The sequence below is a fragment of the Nelusetta ayraudi genome, unplaced genomic scaffold (genome assembly GCF_046127955.1).
Source record: "Nelusetta ayraudi isolate G7.1 ecotype Tasmania unplaced genomic scaffold, CSIRO-AGI_Nayr_v1 ptg000019l, whole genome shotgun sequence".
Taxonomy (NCBI): Eukaryota; Metazoa; Chordata; class Actinopteri; order Tetraodontiformes; family Monacanthidae; genus Nelusetta; species Nelusetta ayraudi.
In genome coordinates, this window is record NW_027466069.1 from 5,075,056 (window position 1) to 5,094,711 (window position 19,656).

At 50.5% G+C, this 19,656-nt stretch overlaps 1 protein-coding gene across 2 annotated transcripts in view; it reads left to right on the forward strand.

Annotated features, from left to right (window-relative positions):
* The window catches only part of prex1 (phosphatidylinositol-3,4,5-trisphosphate-dependent Rac exchange factor 1), a 74,669-nt gene that overhangs the window by 15,971 nt on the left and 39,042 nt on the right, over nt 1-19,656 (forward strand). For both annotated transcript variants that reach the window (XM_076026564.1, XM_076026565.1), the window contains exons 2-10: nt 746-811; nt 1,072-1,194; nt 6,450-6,554; nt 9,580-9,681; nt 10,036-10,197; nt 13,176-13,309; nt 13,424-13,539; nt 15,622-15,771; nt 19,418-19,565. In XM_076026564.1, coding sequence (XP_075882679.1) covers nt 746-811; nt 1,072-1,194; nt 6,450-6,554; nt 9,580-9,681; nt 10,036-10,197; nt 13,176-13,309; nt 13,424-13,539; nt 15,622-15,771; nt 19,418-19,565 — 1,106 coding nt within the window. The remainder of the gene's footprint in view (nt 1-745; nt 812-1,071; nt 1,195-6,449; nt 6,555-9,579; nt 9,682-10,035; nt 10,198-13,175; nt 13,310-13,423; nt 13,540-15,621; nt 15,772-19,417; nt 19,566-19,656) is intronic.

Below are 19,656 nucleotides of genomic sequence, written 5' to 3' on the forward strand. Positions count from 1 at the left end.
GATCATCCATCCATCCATACATCCATCCATCCATCCAAGGTCATGGGATTGATGCAGCCAATCCCAGTCGCCTCTGGGTGAAGGCGAGGTTTCATCCTGGACAAGTCACCTGGATGCACCTCCTTTGACCTGACTGGCTCCTGTCCTTTTCTGGTTTGCAACGCGCTTCATCCACACGGTGGTGGGAATATCCCTAGTCAGGCTCCTGGTGATCAAGTGCAGGCAGCAGAAGCAGCAGCAGCCAGATCCGCTCCGTGGTTCCATCGGTTCTGGAATTCATATCACATTATTCCATATTGGCAGCACGAAGCCGAGGCAGGTAACGGCTGTCGAACCCGGGCCGGCTGCTAGACAGACAACCGAGCAAGACGCTGGAAGGGGGAGCGTGAAAAAAATGCAGTTTGCAGCTTCACCTTCCTTCACTTGTCACGCGCACATCATAGTCGTCTCGGGTGAAGCGGTGTGTGTGTGTGTGTGTGTCGACTCTTGATGCGGCTGTTTTTGGCGACGTCTCACAGCTGAGCGCTCGGGCGCCTCCAGCCACGGCGTGCGCCTTCAGAGATCTCCCACAACCGCTGAACGCAATTAATTGTTGGTTACGTTGCATGTGACTGCCGCCTCTCGTGCACGTCAACATCACGCGATCATGTCGCGCACGTGTGTGTGTTCATTTTTTGTTCTTCAAATTTTATGGATTTTTCCCCCCCTTTTTAACATCCTGTTTTGTTTCCCTGCTCCTCCTCAGGCCTTCTTGCACAGAATCACACAAACGGCAGACGACCAACAGTGTCTTTCACCCGAACACGTCAAGGTGAGACAGGCCTTCAGTCCTCTCTGCAACCATATGAGCTTTTCTTGTCTTTTCTTTTTTCTCTCTCTCTCTCTCGATGCCTTTGATTGATGCCTTTGTTCTGGCCGTCTCCATCCTCCTGGTTGGCCACTTCCTTGCCTCCCCGTCTCTCCAAACCGCTCCCCCTGCCTCCCCTTCCCGCCTTTATACCCTTCCTTCCTCTTCCTCCCCCTGCCCCTGTTTCTTATCTCCTTTACATCGTATCCCATTTTGTCCCCCAGATTCTGTTTTCCAATATTGAGGACATCCTGGACTTGCACAAAGAGGTGCTATCTGCCATCGAGAGCAGCCTGCAGCCGGAGCCCCACCCGCAGCAGGCGCTGGGACACGTCTTCCTCCAGTTTGTAAGTGCACATACAAAAATATCTGAATATATAAATATAAAACTTTTTATGGACGAACTGGAATCACACATGCGTTGAAAATCCCTCTTGACTCTTTTCTCACATTAAACACGCACGCTGGCCAACACCCACCACCACCACTTTTTTTTGCACACACACACATACACACACACACATGTACGTCGACCAACTTCGCTGATTACCTGTTTTCCCAAACAGGCTTTTATTTCCCTGAAAGGCCAGTTTCTCTTGCTCCCATGTGCCAGGGCCTCCGCTGTCTCTGCCATGACCACCATCCACCGCTTTTCCCTCCTCCTCTTCCTCTGCACAAAGATTCCTCTTTGGTCTGCAGCCCACCCCGCCACCTCTCTCTCTCTCTCTCTCTAACACACACTCACACACACACACATCCCCTCTTCTCCTCTTCCCCTCCATTTGAACTCATTTGGCCCCAGGGGGACCAACAAAGAAGGGTCTGTGTTGGCGGAGGAAGAGATGGTGTGTCACTCAGTGAGAGGACAATGCTGCTGCTGCTGCTGCTCGCTCTCCGTCCCAGGCTACTTTTCATTCCCTGTTTGCCCGCCTTTCATAAACTGTCGCCGGTTCACTTTCGCCGAGGGACGGCGCATTTTAGAAACACCAGCTCGCTCCCAATTCTCCCGATTTGTTTTTTTTTAAATCCCAGCTCGCAGGGATGGCAAACCCGTCATCCTTGTGCCCTTTAATGTCTTGGAACTATTTCCCTTCCCGCTCACGGCGCTCATTCCGTCCCATCACGTACACGGACGGCTGGCGTGTTATCTCATCAGACACGGCGTCGCACTGGTGAGGTGACAAGGTCATCCTGACTGTCAAGGTGGGGAATTGATTAAAGAAGCCTCACCACTTTTCTTTTTTTCCCATTTATATTATTTTATTTACTGCTCAGTGGTGCCACAGGGAGACATAGAGGTCAGGCAGGAAGAGTGGGGAGGCTGGGGACTGATAGTGCTTACTGAACTGATGGATGGAACCACCTCGGCCTCCGCAAGTGTGTTTACAGGAGGGAAAACCCAGACGACTCGCATGGGAAAACCCAATTTCATTCTAGGTTTTGATTGATTTCACAACTAATATTCTTGTCGACACAGGCAGCTGGATGCAAAGCCATGAGCGTAAAGTATATAGTGATGTTATAACAGTTTGCAATTATTGCATTTTAAGTAGGAGATAATTTTTAAAATCAAGTGTAAAAATGTCCCTTAACTAAATAAATTAAATAACTTGTAAATAAATGAAATATAATAATCCCCTATGACCCTTTTTACACAAAAAAACAAGGTAATTATAATGGGAGTTTAATTTAACTGAAAATTATGAAATTATTTCCAATTTCCAATATTTCAATGCTAAGCTAAGCTAACTGGCTGTACATGCAGTACTATATGTTCTTAGAAACAACTTATTGACACATTTTCAGGCATATATTGTAGCCCATCCAGTCATTTCTTCATCGACATGGTCAAAACACGACCCAAACGTGCGCTGTATCGGAATCGCAAAACGTTGCCTTTCATCTCCAGTTTCAATTCTGGTTCCGCCGCTGCATCATAGCTTGTTGCATTTTTGTCTCATGCTTCCTGTGAATGTGGACACGCAGTCTGAGGACTGAAAATAAAGCGCGAGCCCGCGTATCCATTACAACCCGTGACCTTTGCCTCCTCCAACACTGACACCTCCCAGCCAACCGCTCGGCCCCGTCTGGGCGCCCTGCAGCCGTAGCCCTTGACCTCGGCCACAGGTCAACACCATGACTGGGATTTGATTAACCTCCCGCATTGTTCGGCAAGACTGGCTGCCACTCACAGTTAGCCGGGAAAAGGACGGGAAGATTCATTGCCTTTCAGTCAGATGCTGGCGAGATGGTTTTTGGGAGGCTGCGGACGTTAAAAAGAAGGAAAGAAAGAAGAAAGGAACAAGTCACACTAACTTTGGCTTTCACTTAAACTGAGAACACAGAAAGAAAAGTCCCTCATTTCCATTTTTTATGTGGTCATCTTTTCAGAAAGTCTCTCTACACTTTGTGACATCACAAAGGGCACAGATACCTGATGGCACTCCCAGCCAGGTGTTTCTACCACTTTGTAAACACCTCCACGTTGTTTTTTTTTATCACCTTTTGATAGCCTCAGTTTCAGCTGGAGGCTGTAAATACAGGGCTAATTATGTTGCTATTCAGCATAATTAACCATGCGCAACTTCTCCAATCTAGCCTGGTATGGAGACCAAAGAAATGTGGAAATTGATAAAACACGAGGCTTGAGTAAATCAGTCTTAGTTGTTTGTTAAACAAGCATAAAGCAAAAAAAAAAAAAAAAAAAATACTTCCTCAAAACTGTAAACAAGACGTCTTTTAATTCAAAGGGCGGAGAAGTGATGAATGTAGGGTGAGAATTCAGCGGCACCAATATTTGCTCTATTTCTGGGAGCGTCCGTGTATCCGGCCGCCACCGCCGCTCGCAGCAACAGTCGCGTCTTTCATGCTCTCCGTCAACCACGGCCATTATGCTTTGACTCGTCGCGATTTCACGCGTGCGATACCGAGCTCAAATCTAGCCGGCGGAATAACATTCCAGTGACGACAAATTCAAACAGAGGCCTGTGTTTATCAAAGGGACAGCCCCCCGTCTTTGAGCTATTCCCAGCACAGCCGCCGGCTTTCAGCTCGTTCGTACACACCCGTGCTGATGTTGTGGATGATGGGCCTCCCGGAGTCCTGACCCGGCTCAGAAATTTGTGTCAGCCCTAAACTGACCGTGTCCCGGGTTTCACCTGATAAAAGGAAATGCCTTGCAGAGGGTTTGGGTTGTAAACACAGGTGTAGGGTGGCGTGTTGTTTTTCGGCTCCCGAGGGGGCCGCCGCAGGCAGGAGGCATATTGACGAAACTGATACACCACCGCTGCGTGCACGGGCCTCCGGACTTCAGCCAAATACCCAGGCCAGTTACGTACATTACTCATATTAACGCATATATTTTACATGTTGTATATGAGTTATTGCATTTAAAATATTTATTTCACCCTCTTTGTGAAAAGCCCCTGTGTTGAGAGAAGCCTGGATTACTATAAAGTTTTGCAGTCTATGATATCATACAGCAATACAATACAATACAATACAATACATCATTAGGATACAATAATACACCAGATCGATACAATGCAATACATTGTTACGGTACGATACAATACATCGGATTGATACAATACAATACATTGTTACAATTCGATTCAATACATCGATACGATATGATACAATACATTGATACGATACATCGACATGATACGAAATATTAATACAATCTATCGACAAGATACAATATGATACAACACAATAATATGATACGGCACAATCACATTCACATTGAAACAGAAAATTGCCAGTCATAACAATATTGGGCATAAACTGTGTACTGCATACAACAAATAAATCATCTAAAATACTGTACAACAGTACAGTAAATAAAATGTATTAAAAACAAAGGGAAGAAATGAAGAAATGTATAATCTCACAGGATGATGATCTTCTCATTTGGTCATTTTTAAAAAAAAATTATCCCAGCTAAGTTGAATTTTTCGTCGCCTTCAGCGATGAATTGATGATACTGGACTTTCACATGTTGTTATTCTGCCACCAGTAATAATGGGCATCCTGGGTCATTTTGGGTCGCACTTATGGTCGCACGCGTCTGGATTTAGTTATTTTATTTTTATGAGTTGTCAGGGCAGAAATATCCGCACAAGCAAACATGTTTTAAAATGAGCCGTGGGGGCGAGTGACGAATGAAGAGAAGTGATAGACGCTCATTGACCTCCGACCCTCCCGCGGTTCCCTCCGCCGGCCACCGTGTGTCCGGACAGTATGTGGGCTTTGGCGCCATATGTCGGCCCAGCTGTTGCTCCCAGCGGTGCCTTCAGACTCACAACCTGCTGCCAAAAGCGGCTCCGGCTGTGTGTTTGTCTTAAAAAAGAAAAAAAAAAAAGAGTGCAGTTTACATTGTGCTGCTCACTTTATGTCACACATCCAAGAGAAGATTTTCACCTCCTCCTTCTCCTCGTCCTCCTCCTCCTGGCCAAGAGGGGAAATGGGCCGAGGCGGAGCCGCTGGGGGGGGGTTTGGGATGTTCTATTAAAAGACCCGCTGGTTTAGTTTGGCTCCCTCTGTCAACGCTGCCGGGTTTGCCGATGCGAGGCGGCTCGTGCTCTCTGTGGAGATTTCTGTTTGTGTGTCGAAGTGAAAATCACACCGGCGGGATTCTTCTGTGCGCCGCGGCAGCATCGCGGCTCCGTAAACAGTTGCGTTTGCGGAGCTTCTCGCTGTGGACAGTGGGAGTGAAACGTGAGAGGAGCTCTTTAGAAACACAAAGAATTATTTGATGCTATCAGGGCTCCTGGTTCCTCCTGGTTCCTCCTGGTTCCGTCCGCACAATGACTTGGAAGTTGGAAGTGGCGTCCGGCCCTCCTGCAGCGTCAGATTTCACTTACTGGACTGTTTCAGATGACACTTTCGGTGTCTTGAGCCCAAGCTCTTGCCTGACCCGACACATGTTTTCACTTCCCAATTACACTCCTATAGTTAAGAATAAGAGCCGGGGTTTCGGTGTGCCGCACACCATGTAAATTGACCCGCAGCTGCGAAGCCGAGCGTCGGTGCGGCGCATAAATAGTGCATCTTGAAGCGGAGCGAGTCCGGGGTTTCACATAACGCCCTAAAGAAAGGAGGCAAATAAAAGGAAGGTCACTCTGGGGGAACCTTCAGATTGAGGGCGAGCTGCGGCTGCTTGTAAAGAAAAGAGAAGTTTTTCATTTGGCATTTTGTTTTTTTTCTCAAATTTTTCTCGAGAAAAACACACATTCCTTTTTTCTGAAAAAGAGAAGTTGGGTCATTGAATTACACCGCAAATGAAAGACGTTTATAAAGCGAGTTGCATTTAGCTGGCATGTGTCACTGTGAAACGAAATAGAGAATACAGAAAAAAACACAGATGTACAGATTTAGTTCGGAAAAGTCAAGTGAAAATAGAAAGTGTGTAACCACTCATTCTTAGAAAATAGGCACCACTCATTGGTTTCCGCTATGATCAATGCGAAGGTGTGAAGGTGTGTGGAGACACGAGGGCCACTGCACCGTGAAGTGCAGCATCCCATTAGCTAACACTGTTAGCCCGCCAGTCCTCCAGCACGTTCCTGACCCGACGCTTCTCTCCCCCCCCCTGCAGAGGGAGAGCTTCTCCGTCTATGGCGAGTACTGCAGCAACCACGAGAAGGCTCTGCGGCTCCTCATGGAGCTTAACAAGATCGCCAACATCAGGACCTTCCTGCTGGTGAGTCCGCCGCACCGACAATCACCCCCCCAACCTCTCTCTGTCTCTCTCTCTCTCTCTCTCTCTTTCTCTCTCTCTCTCTCTCTCTCTCTCGCTCGCTCCGCTCGGACCCATTTCCACCTTTTTAAGTGTTTCCTGTCCAAAAAAAAAAAGAGAAAAAAACCCGTCAACACAACAATGGCTTCCTTCCACTCCGGTATTTGTGCACGCCAGCCTCTTTGCCCTCTTCCCCCCTGGCCGCTCCCTCCACTCGCCTCGCTTCCTCTGGCCTACATTCTCACATCCTCCCATGAGCCTCCGCTTCTTCACTTATTCTGTCGTCTGTCCGTCCGTACCCTCGCCTCCTCCTGCTTTCATCGCCACCCCATTTCCATGTTAGCGCCTAAATAATGGTCAGAAAACATAACAATGTCAGAGGGGTTTAACCCCACCCCCCCACTTGTCCCCCCCCCGACAGGATGCAACCGCCGTTGCAAGGTCATTCTTGTGCGTCGCCTTTCCTGCCGCCAGCTGTTTTCTGTGTTTTGTCGCTTGTCGGACCTTCGGGGGCCTGCGGACGGACAATGAAGCTGGAGATGGTGACAGGGGAGACTTTTTAAGCGAGCCGCAGACCGGCGGTGTGTGCAGATTCCGGCCCGGCCAGCTGTGCAGTGTTGGCAGGCCGGGCCGGGGACTGGCCCCGACATCTGAAGCCCCCTCGTGTTTGTCGCTGCCTGATGGTTCGCTTCCACGCCATTATTCTGAGCCACGGGACTGGAAAACAGTGGGAACAGAGCATCGCTGTGTGTGTGTGTGTGTGTGTGTACATGCGTGCGTGCCCACGTGCACGCGAGCTTCGGATTGTTGTTTCCTCCCGTGCCCTGCTTAATTGGTTCGCCTGCTTGTTGTTGTGATTGGAAATTTATTTCCAATGACGTCGAGTCTTCCGCGCTAGAATCGCGACGGTTGAACTTTTCAAACTGTGGCTCAGCTTGTTTTTTATTTACGCAGTGAGCACGAGGGGGAAAACAGCGACGGGATTGAGTTGCATGCAAACATTCCCCTTTAAGTAAGCAGAGAGAATCCGTTGCGTAGTTGGAGGCGGAAAAGAAAGGCCACAGAGGACGCACGCTGGATATATTTCACTTCCTAAAGTGGCGACCGGGGCAAATTGCCGTTCCGTTGGCTAATGGAAGCAGAATGTGCTCCGACTTTGGCTCGCCGGGTTTAATTCCTCTGCCGCTCGCTGCGTTGTGCTCGGAAACCGCTTCCACGCTGCCTGAATCACGCAATTGAAGCTCGACTCTGAAATTGTGCGCACGAAATGAAAGTTTTAATTGCCGCGGACGAGGAGAGAGAGAGAGAAGCAGAGTGATGGAAGAAAGAAGGGAAAAAAAGGAGGTCAGCGTGACGAGCTGATGGCGTTTTTTTTTTTTTTCTTCTCTGGGCCGACGGATTACAAATGAGCAGAAGATGAGACGAAAGAGGGGAAGGGAGGTGGGGGAGGTGGAGACGGAGAAGCTGCTGCTGCTGCTGCTGGTGCGGAAGGGGAAGTAGAATGTGTGAGATGCGCCTTTGAATTCCCAGCATTCTGCAATCGCTGGTGTTTCTGCTGTTGCTCCTCATTTTTATTTTTTTCTCCCCTGTATTATTTATTTATTTCTCTCCCCGGCCACCTGGTGAGAACGCTGCGAGCCCGTCTCCTGCCTCGGCTCCCATTGGACCGCGCTCAAGTGGTTTATCTTGCGCGCTTTTGCCTTTGATCTTTCATCCCCCTTCCAGGAGCCAACCGTCAAAACACACACACACACACACACACACACACACACACACACACACACACACACCCCTTTTAACTGGTTTGTCAAATCCCAGATCTTCCCAAGCAGCTTCAGAGGTTTTTTTTCTCGCCGGGCCCCACCCCCCTCTCTTCCAGCGGTTCTTGTTGTCGCACGCGTGCACGTGCATGAGTGTATTGGTGCAGTCGGCTCTGCATCCAACACACATCGTGCATCCGAAATTTGAATATGGTTTGACCTGCTGCCACCGGAGTGGGCGAAGTCTGTCGGCCTTTTTGCATTAAACCTGCTGTTCCAGTGTCTCCACAATAGACCTAAATCGAATTAACATCGGTGATCAATGTCAAAACCAGAACCAGGCCAGGAAGTGCTGCTGCTGCTGCTAACAGTCATTCAGCACAGGCATCTAGACAAAAGAAAGTGGTAAACAAGTGGCAGGGTGCCGTCCTGACTACCACGGCTGCGGTTTGATCACAGCGCAGACAAATATCGCAACTGCTGCGTGTGTGTGTGTGTGTGTGTGTGTGTGTGTGTGTGTGTGTGTGTGTGTGTGTGTGTGTGTGTGTGTGTGTGTGTGTGTGTGTGTGTGTGTGTGTGTGTGTGTGTAAGTGAGATTAGAATCTTCCAGGCCTTCACCGCGTTAAAAACAACAACCGATCCCTGCGAAAGCTCCGCCAACAATGAAATCCAGATATTTATTTTTTTTTGCGTCGATTGCTTTCGCACTTCCCGCTGCGAGCGGCGTGTCTGAATCCGCACGCCGCTCAGGTGACGTCGACGAGGCTGACAACCAGGCGCTTCTCTCAAGATTATCGCGCTGCACCTGGACGCGTCGGAGGTCGGCTGCCGGTGCAACAGACTGTGACGGAATGGAAACGACAACAATAGTCAATTAGAGTCCCGGGGAAGGGGGACAGAGGGGGTGGGAGACGGCCTGCAAATGCAACGTGATGGATTTTCTAGACAGGTGCAGCAGCACACAGTAGCACAGTATAACACAGCCCTGTGATAAGTTGCTTATTAACAATCTTTCCACGCAGTTAGTGGCTTTGCAGCCTCAGTTTAACCTCCAACAATCTTCACTTCTTGGTTTGTAAGTGATCAAAGTCGTCATCTGTCTCTCCGCGTCTTGCTTTCACTCCCAGTCCTTCCACTATTCAATGCACCGCACTGTGTTTCAATCTCTAATATGTTTTTCTCTCTTTTTTTTTCTTCTTTTTGTTGTCAATACTTCTCCGCCCAATCAGCACTGCATGCTACTGGGAGGGAAGAAAAGCACGGACATCCCGCTGGAGGGCTACCTGCTCACCCCCATCCAGAGGATCTGCAAGTACCCGCTGCTGCTGAAGGTACGGCCACTCAGCCCAGACCAGACCAGCTCAGCTCAGCCCAGACCAGACCAGACCCGCCGCTCGTCACTGCTGCCGTCACCGGCTCCGCAAGGCAGCCGAGCAGACGCACAAACCCAACTCCTAAATCACGCACGACCCAACCACAGGGTTCCTCTTTTGACACGAGGACGTGCTGGCTTTTCAAAGTGTATTTCACGTATTCCAAGCCACATGCGACACAACTTGCGGATCCTGTTCTTCGTTTATTTATTGATATTCTAATTTCTTTCTCTAATTTGACACATTTGCCTTGAAACTAAAGCCGCCTTCTGCTTTTTTTTTTCTCTCCTTTTTTTCTGCCCCGTCGAGTAGGAACTGCTGAAGCGGACTCCCAAGAAGCACGCCGACTACCCGGCGGTGGAGGAGGCCCTGCAGGCCATGAAGGCCGTCTGCTCCAACATCAACGAGACCAAGAGGCAGATGGAGAAGCTGGAAGCTCTGGAGCAGCTGCAGTCGCACATCGAGGGCTGGGAGGTGAGCGCAGCGCAGTGCAACGCAGGGAAGGCCAAGGAAGTTTGTTTTGTTTATTTCCCTTCTGTGCAAAAAGTGGCAGCAGAAGTGAAACTGGTGCAGCAGCTCTGAGCTTCATCCGCCTCAAGAGTTTAGCAAAGCCGCCGCCGCTGCTGCAGCACTTCCCCTGCACGGGGGGGCCACGGACTGGGCCTGGGAGCGAAGCCCACAGCGCTCCCGGTGCATTTTTCACGCCTCCCTCACCCGCCACAACAGAGGCCTTGTCCTAGCAGGCACCAGCGGGACAATCCGCCCACTCAGGGTGCCAAAGGGAGGGGGGAGGGGGGCGCTAACAGGCCCGGCCGGCCAATCAGTGGGGACCTCTGGAGCGGAGCCTCCGTCTCGCAGGCTTTTGGATGGATGAATTGATGGATGGAGGAAGGGGTCGGGCCCCGCGTCCTGCCGCTTTCCTCTTGGGGGAGAAAAAAACAGTCCAAACAGGCCGAGTGTCCGGCATGAAAAGATAAAGGATAAAGTTAGCTCCTCGTGTCGGTGGCTAACAAGGCTAACACGTAATTTTTGTGTCCGTCAGGACTTTTTTTTAGCCGATAAAATGCAGGCACACAAATCCAATGAATGTTACACATGTGCAACAAATGTGGTTGCAACAGCAAAGCGATCAAATCCAAAGTCCACAGTTGATCTCAGCCCGAGGCGTCTGATTGTGAGTCAGAGATAACAAAAAAAAAAAAAAAAAGCAAACGCTCCAGACTTTATCTTCTTTCTTGGAACAGTTTAGCGGATGCTGGAAAAGGCACTTTAGCCCGGTGCGGCAGTAGCCCCGCCCACCTCCACCTCCCTTCCCAGCCACTCTGGGGCTAATCGCCACCAGCGCTAATGGAGGAGGACGCCAAGTGGTGCAGCTTCTGGCTCAGACACATTATCGCTGCTCACACACACACAGACACACACTCAGACAAACTGCTGTTTACACTCACATCAGCGCTAGGCAAAAAATGGGCTCCAGCATGGCTCTAATGTAGAATGCATTGTAATTGTCATACGCTATTATGCTCGACGCCAGCTCTTTTTCTCTTTAATGGTCGGGTTAATTGATTGCGTTGAAACAATCCCCAGATGTTTTTTTGGTTGTTTTTTTTTTTTATATTAATGACCCTCCCCAAACACCCATGGAGTCATTTTTCTCTCTATGAAATGTGGAGTGAAAAACACACCCACCATGAACTCAGATTCCCCTAGGAATCGATTATGGATGGCTGATAACCAGCAGCCGGGCCTGCAGTCTGACGGTCTGAGCCATAGTCGGCTCAGGAACATCAAAGTCCAGAACCTGAACCCACCCACACACTCAGGGGGTGTGTGTGTGTGTGTTTAGTTCCGGATGATTTGGAGTGGAATGATCCGTTTAACGATGACTAATGACTCGCAAGTCACCTCAGGTGCTTTCGTTTTTAGTTTTCAGTCGCCGCGATGCCCGACAGGTTGAATAAAAGACTTTAAAGTAACAGCCCGCCCGAAAATATTAAAAGCACGTTGGCGTCCCCCCCCCCTGTGCTGTTTGAACATGTTTTATTTCGGCGTGGCTGCAGAGATGTCTGGCGTTCATTCAACAATGGGTGATGCACACTCCCACTTCCATTTAGAAAGAGCACATCCTCGTGTGTGTGTGTGTGTGTGTGTGTGTGTGTGTGTGTGTGTGTGTGTGTGTGTGTGTGTGTGTGTGTGTGTGTGTGTGTGTGTGTGTGTGTGTGTGTGTGTGTGTGCGTGCGTGCGTGCGTGTGAGATTCAAGTGTCCAGCAGTCTCTGCTGTGACACCGAGGGCTTGCGTTGGTTCCTTGTGCAAGAAGTTTCTCTTCCTGCAAGATGTTTGATCCAATATTATTTAATTATTATTATTATTCGATATAAGCTTGAGTTTGTCTCAAGCTCCCCTTGTATGTGCTTGCTGCGCTGTGAATGAGCAGTGTTGCTGTGTTTCATTGGTGTCTGGCCGCAGCCCTGCAAGCGGCGCAATGTTAAAAAGCCTCTCTGGGCGTCAACAGGTAGTGGTTCATCTGATAGCTGAGCTCGAGTGCCTTCAAACACGACCTCAGTGACATCCTGTGAAGGCGGCCGGGCCGCATGGTAACACAATACACCCTGGTGAATTAGTACAGTGCAGTGAACTCAGGGGAGGCGAAGCCTTTTTTTTTTCCCCAAAATTTCCCCCTTTTCTACGCAGCATCCGAGCGGTGTTTCACGGCGGGGGATCCGATCGAAGCTCCAGAACCACTTCCACCTTTGGGCTGAGCCGTGTTTTCCCTTCCTCTATTTACCGCGCAGATGTATTTCTGTGCGCACACACACACACACACAAAAAAAAATGCGGACACGTCTTTTGCGGCTTGTGCTTTATGCGCGTGTTTACATCCTGAGCCGAGCACAGAGGCTTTGTTTGTTCCTCAAACAAGAGTCCCACAGGAAGCCGCGATGTAGGCCATGGCGAAAAAATAAAAGCCCGAAAACCAGCGCCACCGAGCACCGTTTAAGATTTTATTCCTCTGTAATGTGCGGTGTGTTTGGTTTGGTTTTGTTTTTGGCTTTTTTAAAATCTTGCTAGCTTTTTTTCTGCAGCTAGCATGAGTTGACAAAACTCTTTTTATTTATTTTTTTCTCGTTTTTCCGTTGCCTGACTCGAATTTTCCTGCCAGTTTGGAGCCCCGCCGCCGAGATGGGAGGGGAGCAAGTGTGTTTTCTCTGTACTGTTTTTGATGGCGAGGTGAAAACACGTCACTCCCGCCTTCAGACTTTGGCCTCTGACTCTGCCGGTTCTGATAGCAACGGTGCTTTCTCTCCCCCCCCCCCCCTCAAATCAGACCCAAAGGAGTTTGTTTAATCGTCAGCTCAGGGACAATAAACAGTGGTGGCGGGATGAAGACCTCGCGCATGTCAGTCAGCTTTTTAATTGTCTTTTTTTCTCTCTCCACCTCCCTCACTCTCAGGGAACCAACCTGACAGACATCTGCACCGAGCTGCTGCTGCAGAGCAGCCTGCTGAAAATCTCCGCCGGCAACATCCAGGAGCGCGTCTTCTTCCTGTTCGACAACCTGCTGGTCTACTGCAAGAGGAAGTCCAGGTGAGCCCGGGGCCGTGAAACCACCCCCCCCCCCCCCCCCCCCCCCCCGCTCCTCCCATCTCCTCTATACCACTGCTGAGAGTAACCGCGGTGCGGCGCCCCCCCTCTGCCCAGGGTCTCGGGAAAGAAGTCCACCAAGAGGACCAAGTCCATCAACGGGCCCCAGTACATGTTCAGGGGCCGCATCAACACGGAGGTGATGGAGGTGGAAAACGTGGAGGACGGAACAGGTTTGTGCCTCCCTGCGTTCACACAGCTCTCACTTTATTTTCTTCTAACATAACTACACCCCCCAAAAAATAAACCCTTCCCCTTTTAAAAAAAAAAAATCAAAAATCAATCTCCGCTCACCTCAGGCTTTGCATTTCGTTGCCTCACGGTCGTGGATGTTAATCAGTCGCGCCCCCCCCCCCCCGCAACTACGCCACCTCCCCCCCAACCCCCCACCTTACCACCTCCCTGTTGACAGTTTTCTGGGTGGAGCCGCAGCAGCAGCTTCCACCTAGTTTCAGACAGGATGGAGCTCGCCACCCTCTCTCTCTCTCTCTCTCTCTCTCTCTCTCTCTCTCTCTCTCTCTCTCTCTCGCTCTCTCGCCTCTCCATCCGTCGAGGCGTCGATACAGATGTGTAGGTGAGGCGGCGGCTCGTAGGTGGAGACGGTGGAGGCGTTGAGATCAGGTGCCGGCGATAACGGATCCATATGTGGGCGCGGCGGCGCGCGGCTCACCTCGCCACTGCGGTTTGCTGCATCGCGGCACAAACGCACCGTCTTACTCTCTCTCTCTCTCTCTCTCTCTCTCTCTCTCTCTCGCTCTCTCTCTCGACCACATTTCCTCTTTTTTTTTTCTCTGCGCTGGTAGAATATTTTGCAAGCTCACGTGACCCTTTTTTTTTTTTCGCCTTTTCCTGCTGCTGCTGCTGCTTCTGCTGCTAAACGGGGAGGGAACCGCAAAGAAAAACATGCCTTCAGATTCTCAGAACTCAGGGGTCTCGCTCTCTCTCCCTCTCTCTCGCTCGCCCACTCGCTTCTCGCAGCGGAAAACGAGAGAGAGAGAGACACCTGCAAGTCGGAGGAAGGTGTAGATTTCATCATAATTTTCATCACAATGTAGTCTTACACTATTTATTGCTGTTCTATGTCTGTCTCTTTTTAACTTTTTTAACTTGTTGATTCTATTGTGGCTGTATGAGGGGGAGCAACAGATCTATCTGTCTGTCTATCTATCTATCTATCTATCTATCTATCTATCTATCTATCTGTCTGTCTGTCTGTCTGTCTGTCTGTCTGTCTGTACTAAACGTTGAACCAGAGACAGTGACGTCACTCGAGCCACTTGTCGCTCAACGGCGGCCCCGCCAGGTCCCGACTTACGTTCCTCCCATCCAGGATTATTTTATCTGTTGTTTTTGTTTTTTTTGTTCCATTTCCCGGTGAGTCGGAAAAAAGGATTCGGGCGCCAAAAGAAAGAAAACGCTCTCCTAGCTCTCTGCCGTCCCTGCGGGGGTTGGGGGGGAGTAGGGGGGGGGGACTTGACTTGACGTACTGCGTCTATTTATACGACCTTTGAGTGTGAGACTAATGCAGCCCATTAGCAGCCGGCCATTCATAATTCAGCGGCCGCTCACCTGCAGCCAAATGGACGGCAGGATGAGGAGGTGGACCGAGTGGAAAAAGGCCTGTTTCTACTGCCTTCATGATGTTCATCAGCTTCAGCTTTTGTTTTATTCTTATTTTTTTCTCCCTCATTTGAATCACTCTGCAACTCTGTCTCATGGATTTATATCTTTCTTTCAATCAGACATTGGTTTTTTTTCCTACCTTTGACATATCTTGGCAGAGACGTCCGCCTTCTTCAGAAAGTGTCACTCGGTGGCAAATGTGACGCGTCTTTATTAGCTATGTCAAAGGAAGGAAGAATAAAACCTACGTCTGATTAAAAGGAAGATATAAAATCCATTGAAAAGCCCGAAGACGTAACGAACAGTCGATCTGTGACCTCTCAGCTCGACGCCTCGCGCTCTCCTCTCCCCCCGCTCGCCGCTGAGGCTGCTGCTGCTGCTGCTGCTGCTGCTGCTGCCGCGCCGCTCGCAACTCTGCCCGTGGCTTTTCTGGTCAGCGTCGGACCCGGCAGGCAGCGCTGTTAGGAGCGGCGATGGTGGTGGAGAAATAAAAAATGTTTTAAAAAACGCAGAGTCGGACGTGCTCGATGGCTGATCGTGCAATCGCGATAAAATACAGCGGTCGTGTCGAATTAACCTCAGCGCTGAACTGTAAACGTGTTTTTTTTTCTCTATTGGTTGTCGCCCTGCAGCCGACTACCACAGCAACAACTACACGGTGACCAACGGCTGGAAGATCCACAACACGGCGAAGAACAAGTGGTTCGTCTGCATGGCCAAGAACGCCGAGAACAAGCAGAAGTGGCTGGACGCCATCCTGAGGGAGCGGGAGCAGCGAGAGAGTGAGCTCCCGGCTTTGATTTTGCTGTCCTAGAGCCATGAACTTGGCACCTCTGGCTGCTTTCCTCCGGAATGCATTGATGTGAAGAGATTCCTTGGAGAGAAAGTGACACATTTGAGCTTGCTGCTCGGGTCAAGCGACTGAAAACGAGAGAACTGTGCAGCCGTTTTCATATCGCGCTGCTGCTGTCTGCGTCGGACGCATATATTTATTTATTCGCTGTACTTGAGACTTGAAAAGACGGAACCTTCTCAAACCAGCTGGTGGCCGAGCCGCCTCCGCGTCTTCGGGCCTCTCCCGCGTCTTCGCCCGGGCTGCCTCTCAATAAATCCATTCGCCGCTCTCACGGAAAACACTCCCCGTTGATCGCAGCGGTAAATAAAAAAAAATCCCTCCGCCTCGCTTAAGCGCGACCTTTTATTACAGAACACCGGCGGTGATGAATTTCCACTCTGTTGACCCTCCCGGCCCGCTGGGCCGCCGCTCGCTGTTCTCGCTCCGTCTTTCACACTCGTCTAATTTCCCAGCGGATGGTTTCTCCGAACGATACGGCAGCAGACACGTGTGTGCCGTTGTCGTCGTCTGTTTTTTTTTCTTCTTTGTTGCCTCCGCTGCGTCCTGCGTGTTGCCGTCCCTGTGGATTCACAAACTATTAAGGCTCGCGGACGGTAACGCGACCTGTCGGCAGCCGCGGCCGCGTCTCACCTCCAAGCAGCCGCCCGCGTTGTTGTTGTTTTCACACTGCACACTGTTGTGCAGCGACCGCACCGTCGTAGGAAAGCAACGCCACTGAGGAATTTGTCTGTAATCAAAGCCCTCTGTGGATGTGTGACTGACCGGTGACTCACACACACACACACGTGCACACACACAAACAACAGATGCTAAAAACAGCAACCTCGGGCTAAATGCTTAAAATAGAACCAAGCCGAGCGTGCAGCACATCTTTGATTCATCTGCCTCTATTTTTACTGCAGCAAGACACAAAGTCAACACGGAGTGTTTGTGTTTTCGTGGCACCACGTTCCAGAAAATGCACACACACACACACACACACACACACACACACACACACAAGCAAAGCAGCACACTTTATGTGTTAGCCCTGCCAACGAGGCGGCGTCCACCCCGCCGACCTCCCTGAATGGTTTTCCCTCCTCCGCCGCTGTGCGACTTCCCTCTTTAAGCCTTTCAAAATGTGTTTGCACCTGTTTAGTGCCGACCATCTGTCTTCGTTTTGCGGACATTAGGCGGCGTGAAAGGCTTTAACCACATTTCGGGTGGCACACCGAGCGTCATCCGATAGCATTGATGGCTAAAAGTGTTTTTTTTTTTCTCCCTCCCAAAGAAAATCGACTCTGAAAGTGTTTCTGATCGTCAGGACTGGAGGCAAAGCCCAGTGTGTTTTACAGAGGGCCGTCAAGGGTGGGAGGGGGATTTCTGCCTCTGCACAGAACAAACCTGTTTGCAGGAGGTGAAGTGTATCAGGATACGGACAAACAGAGGAGTGTGCCGCTGCCGCCGCCGCCGCTGCTGCTGCTGCTGCTGCAGCCCTCGGTGTTGGATTTCAAGCCGGCGGAAATGGACCTGAAGCTAACAGATGCTTGATCAGTCGCAGCGCCTGATCTTCCCCTCCTCCCCCGTCCTCCCTGCCTCCCCCTCCCTCTTCATCAGCTCCTCCGCTCTGCTCTCTCCACAGTCTAGACGGCTTTATGATAAAGTTTTATTGCGCTGAATCCCAGCGAGCTAGCGGCTCACTTCTCCGTTATTGCCTTCCATCCTTCCTTCCTTCCTTCCTTCCTTCCTTCCTTCCTTCCTCCCTTTCTTCCTGTTTGGTGCCTGAAGAAGGAGGAGGGGAAGAGAGAAAAAAAAGGAAAAGGTGCAGGTCAGATAATGAGGTATTAGCCGAGCGAAGGGGGGGGGGGTGACGGGGGAGCAGCGGCGCAAGATAAACTCTGACAGCTGGGGCCGAAGTTAAAGGGGCCTTCCGCGCTCGCGAGGAGGCCTCCCGTCTGTTGTTCAATGACACTCATTGTCCCGCTCGACTCCAGCTGCTGTCAGACGTAACTCGAGACGTCCACCTCCAACGCTGGCACGGCGCAGCAGCGTTCGGGGGTAAAGTGAAAATGAAGAGTTGGCGCTGAAACTGGAGACGCTCGGCCACATCGGCACAGGCGGCCACATCCGCCGCTAAACCCGCCTGCGCCTTTAATCTCGCGTTTACTTACATATGTAAGCATGTGTGTGTGTGTACGCTGGGAAAATGTTTGCATGACAGTCCCGGAAAGTTCGGCTCATGTTGAGACGTCCGGAAGAGAAACGAAGCTGGAAGCTTCACTGGTTGATTCCGGGGAGATGTTTATTTTTTTGCGATTGCGGCTTCAGCCGTGAAAATCAGGTTGATTGACGCGTCAAGCGTCCGAGTGAATTCCTGGAATTCTGAGTTCTGCCTTCACTGAATTGACGCATCGTTGAAGTCTCACCGGAGGGTTATTGAGACCAGAGGTGCAGTTTCTTAAAGATCTGGTTTGACTGGAAGCGCTATTAAGATTTCAAAACATCAGATATTATTTTCTTTCATCTCAGACACCAGCCAAGCAGCCCTGCACCACTAAACAGTCAGAAAACCTCTGCAGATCTGCACAACACAGCATATTTAGCCCTCTGTTTGCAGCCACCCACTATTTTTTTTAAAAATTTGCTCAGGGAGGCAAAAACTAAGTAGTTCTCAGCAGGCAGAGCCAATACCTGGCTGGTGGTGCTGTCTGTAACTCACGTGGGACGGCCCTTTGTGACATCATAAAGGGCAGATTCTGAAAGTCCAGCGCAAGAAGTCCAGGATATCTCGGAATTTTCTCATTGCTGAGGTTCATGAGCAACTTACAGACTCAGAAAGAACCAGCAATGCTGTTGGTGATGTAAATCTGACTGCAGAATATGAGAATAAACACTGTGTTGACAAGTCGGAGGAGAAAGAAAGAAAGAACTGAGAGGCCTCAAGTCAATTCGGGTCATAAGTTCATCAAACACACTGCGGCTGCGGGTCAGCGGCTCAAACAGTTAGTTTGTATTTCCACTGGAGCAGCAACAATGCGGCCCTCACATGTTCTGGCCGCCCCATAGAGGAACAACAGTCAGTCAAGTTGGAAGCAGCCATCAAGATCTCGCTGCCCTGCTGAACTCCAGAGTCACACAGTCAACTCGTCTGGTCCAGATTAGCATCTGCGGCCGAGCCGGTCCGGTCCAAGCCGAGCTGCCGCCTTCTGCTGCTGGCTTCATTACATCTGCACAATACCAGAACACCACCGGGGGGGAAGAGGGGAGGTGTTGCGGGGGTTCGTGGAGCGGGGGGGGGGCAGCCAGGCAAAGACGGCTTGTCTCCTCTCACAGCACCATGACAGAAGTTGCCTCCGGGCTATGATTAGTTCGCAGAGGCGGAGAAAAAGCGATAAACGCCTGCATACGTTCTGTAACCAGTGCGTTTGATTCTTCAGGCTGTTTTGAAAGTGTTTTGTTCTCTCCTATCTCCTGCCATCGGCTCTCGATGATACCAAAAAGCCGGTCGCCGTTCCCACGTTCTTATTCATTCATTTATTTCCGTGCAAATGCAACGACCTGACCTGCTCGCTCTCCTCCTCCGACACCAGGTCTGAAGCTGGGCATGGAGCGCGACGCCTACGTGATGATCGCCGAGAAGGGCGAGAAGCTCTACCACATGATGATGACCAAGAACCGCCACCTGATCAAGGACCGGCGCAGGAAGCTCAGCATCGTGCCCAAGTGCTTCATGGGAAAGTGAGTAACTCCTCAAACTCCCACCCAAGCCTGGGCCTGGGTGCCAGGAAGGGTAGAGAGGAGGGTTGGTGTTGGGTGTGGGGGGGGGGGT